At 40.8% G+C, this 7,599-nt stretch overlaps 1 protein-coding gene across 1 annotated transcript in view; it reads right to left on the bottom strand.

Annotated features, from left to right (window-relative positions):
* Nucleotides 1-1,672: 1,672 nt before the first annotated feature.
* Nucleotides 1,673-7,599, bottom strand: part of LOC145350180 (5'-3' DNA helicase ZGRF1-like) — a 94,835-nt gene continuing 88,908 nt past the window's right edge. The window contains exons 27-28 of the mRNA XM_080199230.1: nucleotides 4,357-4,434; nucleotides 1,673-2,110 (exon numbers count right to left, since the gene is read on the bottom strand). Of these exons, the coding sequence (XP_080055356.1) occupies nucleotides 4,357-4,434 (78 nt within the window). The 3' untranslated portion in view covers nucleotides 1,673-2,110. The remainder of the gene's footprint in view (nucleotides 2,111-4,356; nucleotides 4,435-7,599) is intronic.

Here is a 7,599-nt window from a genome sequence, read left to right as displayed (position 1 = left end):
TGTTCAGGGGCAACCTCAGTAATGGGGTTAGGAGTCAGCTATTATGTCTCTGTCAGAGCAGGTCATTGGAAAGGGCTGTGAGCTTAGGCCTCTTGAGGAGATCCTCTGTATATCTCTTTCCCCTTTAACAATTTTCCATTCCTTATCAAACATATATGAGCATTTACATCTCCACAAATTCAAGACCCTCACATTACATGGTAAAGCATTTGCTACAACAAAAATAGCATCTGTTTGACCTCAGCACCAAGTTTAAATAACCCTACAGAGTTTCCATCTGTGAATCATGCTCCACTCCCTTTCACTTCAGATGTAAATTGGGTATCAGAAATTAGGCAGATTCTCTGTCATTTTTAAAAAGTCGATGGAGTTTCCATGACTCAGCAAAAATCCGGTCCTCTGCCCAAGAGGGTTCTCTTAGTTGTCTGATCCTGCAAAATTCACCTGGATGGTCAGTCAACTTGCTGACCTGGAAATGGTCTTAATGTGCCTTGAAAAACTATGTCTGAAAGATTTTGCCCGCTATTGCTGGCAAACCCCATGATCCTTTCATCTCCTCTTCTCGTGATTTTAAATGCCAATATCATCCTTCAGCTTGGTACATATTTTCTACTATCTTTCTGTGTACCATGATGTTTAAAACAAGGATGAGATAAAACTGAACACCTATAATAACATAGGATAATAATTAAGACCATTGCTTAACAATTTTCATGGCAAAATGACAGAAATACAAAACGTGATGTAGAAAATTCGAGAATAGGTTGCATGAATGAAAAAATTTAACTTATCCTGTCTTGGTACATCAGTGGCACTAATATACATTAAATGACATAACTGTCCCAAAATATAACAGAACAAGCAATGACATTAGATTCATTCGTTATACATTTAATATATTGAGCATACACGGATGTCACAGTTTATTATACCTGTAAAAAAATTATAAATGTCAGTTTAGGTGAATATCTTGTCTGAATCAGAAATTCAAACACCACTCCAAAGAAATTGAGTTCAAAATCTATCTTAGCGCTTCTTTCAACTCAGTGCAGTGTATGGTATTGTTGGAGGTAACTTTTTTGAAAAAGTTGTTAAATCAAGGTCCTGTCTACCTGTTCACATGCAAGTAAAAGATGCAATAGTATATTTTAAAGAAAAGTAGTGGAGTTATCTGGCCATTAGTCAATATCTCCAAAAACAGTTATCTCCAAAAACATTTCCAAAAATGTGTTATTTATCACTGTTGTTTGCTCTGCACAAGTTGATGCCTGCCTGTTCCAATAAACAGATACCTATCCGAACAATAATCAAGCCACAAATTATCTTATTTAACAAATAAGACCTAGTGACTGAAAGGTACACAGTTCAGCTTAGCAGAATAATACTTTGAACATTGCATAGTACAAACCCTGTCCTTAGAAAACAACCTAACTTTCAGGTTTCTCTGAGCAACACCACAAGAAATCAGCTTAAAAACGTGACAACTAGCAGCTTTTTGCATACCACACTTCACAAATTAAATATCAGTTGCCTCACTTGAAATGCAAATTATGTATCGCCAGTGGAAATGACTAAAGTAGTATGAAAATAATAGTTGCTGAATGACCAGAAGTGAAAGGTTTAATTTCAATGCTTAGAACACAACAAATGATTGAAAGTGATAACAGAAATAAATACTTAATCCATTTTTATTTCTCAGACTGTTCTGTACAACTCATATAATTTCTCAAGATGTAAAATTTTCATTTTTGTTGGTATGTTTTACAACATTTATTATAGTTTTTATGTCAGAATAAGTTTGGATCATTTTCTTAACCATTCTGTACAATATTAACATTAATTTTTTGATATTTAAACAAGTAATTAAGGCAAGTATTTGCAGTATACTGCAAGGTAGTGTCCAAAATGACAGTAGTTAAGTTTGTAATTATCCAAAATATTATTACCATGTATGCAAATAAGTAAACATTCAGAAGTATCCATGTGGTTTTATTGCTGGTTTCTTCAAAAGGTGATTGTGGGTCACACATGTTCATTTATTGCAATTGGATTGACTCTTGTCAATTCTTGGGCCTGGCTGATAATTGGAGAGCTTTATGATTGATTAATTCTAAACCAAAAGCAAAGGCCAGAGTAACACAGTGGATTTGGTGTTTTACCTCTTAAACTCAAATCCAACCTAGAATAAATGGATGGAAGTGTCCTCTTATTTTGCCTCGTGAAAGTGTTCTCCCTAAAATGAATAGGGATGCCTATAACCTGTTTACAATAAGCAAAACTAGAAAAGAGGGAGCTCTAACTATATACCATATCTAAACTGGGCGTCCATTGCTTCCCTAGTATCAACATTTTTTATAATTATTAATATAATTTAAATGACAGAGGAAATCCTACAAATCAAAATTATCATCATGGGACAGCAGCCGAAACGAGAAGTGTGTTGTCCAACCTTCCTATTGAGAGGTGTATTTGTATGCAGAATAAGTTATTTGAATAGTTTAAAGACAACTAATTCTTACTACAGTCTAATTACAAAAGATGCACTGCAGCAATAAAAAGCGCAATTAAATACAACCCACAACAATATTCATCCCTTTCAACAGGAATAGTCTCCAACAATTCCTTGTCAGGCTGATCCATATTTTGTATTGCTGCATATAGTGAGATAGGAGGCACAAAGTTAGCATATCTCTCTCCATCCTCCAGTTTAATTTCTTTTTAATCAATTTTACATTATTCCATCTTGTAACTCAAAATCCAGTTGTGCTTCCTTCTCAGACCAAGCTATGCGAAACGAATGCACATGTTGACTTAGTGCAGTCTTGCTGGTGTCATTCTGTGCTGCAATAATTCTGAAAATGGTTTACAAATGGGATCACGCGGGATCCATTTTTCAGGCAAGCAGCAGGCACTGAAGGGTCTAATGTGGCAAGCAGCGTGTGCATGAGCTCATTTCATACTGCTCCACATTGTGAGGTTGTGCAGTAATTACCCAAGAGCACCTGCCTGAAACTGTTAACCAATTTGATTATGGCGATCGGGTGTGCAGTTCATACCTATTTCACACTGGGGAGGGGGATGGGGGGTAGATCTTCTGGTCCCGCCAATGACACACCCCCATCATATCACAGGTTTTGCGGCAGCAAGGGGTGTGTTCAACGGGAAACCCCATTGACAATTGACAAAGGTCTTGCTGCCGGCCAAAGGCGAACCGCCCTTTGCTGCCATGGAATACGTGGTGGGTTGTGTGGAAAATCCCACCCACACTCTTTAAAGAAACTGCTAGAGGTTGCCAGCAAAAGTTTTTTACTAATCTGACTGTGATAACAAAATGAGCTCAAGTGCTTCTCCTGGCTTCACATTAAAGCCGTGGGCCACTGCAGACAGATGCTCTTGGCAACTATTGCAGACCCCAAGCCAAATGGAGTGCAGCACATATACAGTGCGGATTGAGCTTATGCACACTGCCTGCCACATTGGACCTTTCAATGCTTGTTTCTAATCTGAAAAATGGCCACTGTTTCATCTACGGCACAAAATTCAGCCCATCAAGCCCATGTTGGCTCTCAAGAACATTCTGGTCAGTCCCATTCCCCACTTTATCATTGTAGCCCTGCAAGTTTCTCTCTTTCCAATCTACATCCAATTTTGTTTTGAAATTATTCATAGCCTCCACTCAAAGTCTTCCCCACAACCCAATCAACACATTCCCACCTGTGGATGTTTGCCCTGTGGATTGTCATACGGGGTCTTGGGACATGACAGTCACATCCCTGACCTGCAAGCAGATCTCCATTATGTTTTTTTCCTGTATCCCTTTCAGCACAGCAGGTCATGACCTCCAATGAGTTTATTTCTGACCTCAGAGGCAAACCAAATTCCAAGCCAATAAAACCATAGAAATCATAGAAAGAAATCATAGAAACCCTACAGTGCAGAAAGAGGCCCTCCAGCCCATCAAGTCTGCACCGAACACAATCCCACCCAGGCCCTACCCCCATATCCCTACATATTATACCCACTAATCCCTCTAACCTACACATCCCTGGATACTAAGGGGCAATTTCTTAGCACGGTCAATCAACCTAACCCGCACATCTTTGGACTGTGGGAGGAAACCGGAGTACCTGGAGGAAACCCACCCAGACACGAGGAGAATGTGCAAACTTCACACAATGACCCGAGCCAGGAATTGAACCCAGGACTCTGGAGCTGTGAAGCAGCAGTGCTAACCACGGTGCTACCGTGCCGCCCAAAAGACAAAGGAAAGTGTGTGATCTCAACTGGCAGATAAGTGCTTGTGTATATAATTGTGGAGTACATGTATAGTTATAAATTCAATCATTTTCCATTTACCTAGCTATCTGGATGATATATGTAATCCTGCACCTCAGGTGTTTGATTTTCTTCAGCCCTTTGTGTGGAATCAACAGCCTGTGGAAAAGAAACTTCAGTTAAAACAGATGCTGTGTTGTATTTAAGTATAATAAATTTATAGGTATTGCATTTTAGAGTCATAGAGGATTACAGCATAGAAACAGGCCCTTGACCATGCCATCCTTTTTGTTTTAAACCCCTAAGCTAATCCTAATTGCCCACATTTAGCCTATATTCCTCTGTACCCATCTTACCCATGTAACTGTCTAAATGCTTTTTAAGAGACAAAATTGTACTAGCCTCTATTACTACACAGTAGCACAGACGGCACGGTAGCACAGTGGTTAGCACTGCTGCTACACAGCTTCAGAGACCTGGGTTTGATCATGACTTGGATCACTGTCTGTGTGGAGTTTGCACATTCTCCTTGTGTCTGCGTAGGTTTCCTCCAGGTGCTCCAGTTTCCCCCCACAGTCCAAAGATGTGCGGGTTAGGTTGATTGGCCAGATGTGTAGGTTAGAGGGATTAGTGGCTAAATATCTAGGGATATGGGGATAGGGTCTGGGTGGGACTGTGGTCGGTGATACTCAATGGGCCAAATAGCGTCTTTCTGTACTGTAGGGGTTCATGATACACTCTCCACCCTCTGTGTGAAAAAATTGCCCCTCTGGACCCTTTTGTATCTCTCCCCTCCTACCTTAAACCTATGCCCTCTACTTTTAGATTCCCTTGCCTTTGGGAAAAGACATTGACTATCTAGCTGATCTATGCCCCTCATTATTTTATAGGCCCTTATAAGATCACCCCTCAGCCTTCGACACTCCAGAGAAAAAAGTCCCAGTCTATCCAGCCCCTCCTTACAACTCAAACCATCAAATCCCTGTAGCATCCTAGTAAATCTTTTCTGCGGTCTTTCCAGTTTAATAAAATCCTTTCTATAATACGGTGGGTGACCAGAACTGTACACAGAATTCCAAGTGTGGCCTTACCAATGACTTGTACAACTTCAACAAGATGCCACAACTCTGTATTCAATGTCTGATCAATGAAACCAAGCATGCTGAAGCCTTCTTCACCACTCTGTCCATCTGTAACTCCACTTTCAAGGAGCTATGAACATGTACCTCTAGATCTCTTTGTTCTGTAACTCTCCCCAATGCTCTACCGTTAACTGAGTAAGTCCTGCCCTGGTTCAATCTACCAAAATGCATCACCTTGCATTTGTCTAAATTAAACTCCATCTATCATTCATCAGCCCACTGGCCCAATTGATCAAGATCCCGTTGCAATCAAAGATAACTTTCTTCACTGTCCACTATGCCACCAATCTTGGTGTCATCTGCAAATTTACTAACCATGCCTCCTATATTCTCATCCAAATCATTAATATAAATGACAAATGGACCCAGCACTGATCCCTGAGGCACACCACTAGGCACAGGCCTCCAGTTTGAAAAACAACTCTCTACAAGCACCCTCTGGCTTCTATCAAGAAGCCAATTTTGTATCCATTTAGATATCTCACCCTGGTTACTGTGAGATTTAACCTTATGCAACAACCTACCATGTGGTGCCTTGTCAAAGGCCTTGCTAAAGTCCATGTAAACAACATCAACTACACTGCCGTCATCTATCTCCTCAGTTACCCCTTCAAAAAACTCAATCAAATTTGTGAGACATGATTTTCCACTCACAAAGCCATGCTGACTGTCCCTAATCAGTCCTTGCATCTCTAAATGCCTGTAGATTTGTCTCTCAAAATACCTTCCAACAACTTACTCACCACAGATGTGAGGTTCACTGGCTTGTAGTTCCCAGGCTTCTCCCTGCAGCCCTTTTTAAACAAAGGTACAACATTTGGGGAGTGGCACTGTTGATCAGGGATAGTGTCATGGTTGTAGAGAAGGTGGGCACCATGGAGGGATTGTCTACGGAGTCTCTGTGGGTGGAAGTTTGGAACAGGAAGGAGTCAATAACTTTACTGGGTGTTTTCTATAGGCCGCCCAATAGTAACAGGGATGTTGAGGAGCAGATAAGGAAACAGATCCTGGAGAGATGTAATAATAAGAGTTGTCATGATGGGAGACTTTAATTTCCCAAATATTGATTGGAATATCCATAGGATAAGGGGTTTGGATGGGGAGGAGTTTGTTAGGTGTGTTCCTGACATAGTATGTGGATAAGCCTACAAGCTGTACTTGATTTGGTATTGGGTAATGAACCTGGACAGGTGTCAGGTCTCTCAGTGGGAGAGCATTTTGGGGATAGTGATCATAACTCTATCTCCTTCACGCTAGCATTGGAGAGAGATAGGATCAGGCAAGCTAGGAAAGTGTTTATCTGGAGTAAGGGGAATTATGAAGTATTCAGGCAGGAAATTGGAGGCATAAATTGGAAGGAGGTTTTCTCAGGGAAATGTACCAAACTAATGAGGCAGATATTCAAGAATGTCTGGAGTTCAACATGACAACGTTCCGATGAGACAGGGACGTTTTGGTAGGTTACAGGAACCATGGTGCATGAAAGTTGTAATGAATCTAGTCAAAAAGAAAGCATACAAAAGGTTCAGGGAGCTAGGTAATGTTAGGGATCTAGACGAGTATACGACTAGTAGGAAGGAACTCAAGAAGAAAATTAGGAGAGCCAGAAGGGGTCATGAGAAGGTCTTGGCAGGTAAGATTAAGGAAAACCCTAAGGCGTTCTACAAGTATGTGAAGAGCAAAAGGATGAGATGTGAAGGAATAGGACCCATAAAATGTGATGGTGGGAAAGTTTGTATAGAACCTGTAGAAATATCAGAGGTGCTCAATGATTACTTTGGTAGTCACGGTGGAAAAGGATCTTGATGGTTGTAGTGCAGGCTTGCAGCGGATGGAAAAGCTTGAGTATGTGGACATTAAGAAAGAGAATGTGTCAGAGCTTTTGAATAGCATCAAGACAGATAAGTCGCTGGGATCGGATGGGATGTACCCCAGGTTATTGTGGGAGGCGAGGGAAGAGATTGCAGAGCCTCTGCGTCATCGATGGAGACAGGAGAGGTTCCGGAGGATTGGAGATGTGGTTCCTATATTCGAGAAAGGGAATAGAGATAGCCCAGGAAATTACCGACCGGTGATCTAACCTTCAGTTGTTGGTAAGTTTATGGAGAAGATCCTGAGAGACAGGATTTATGAACATTTAGAGAAGTATAGTATGATCAAAAGTAGTCAGCACTGCTTTGTC

The sequence above is a fragment of the Carcharhinus amblyrhynchos genome, chromosome 1, assembly GCF_965287045.1.
Source record: "Carcharhinus amblyrhynchos chromosome 1, sCarAmb.v2.hapA, whole genome shotgun sequence".
NCBI lineage: Eukaryota > Metazoa > Chordata > Chondrichthyes > Carcharhiniformes > Carcharhinidae > Carcharhinus > Carcharhinus amblyrhynchos.
Note: the sequence above shows the minus strand (reverse complement) of the source record. Positions and strands in the feature narration are given on the sequence as shown.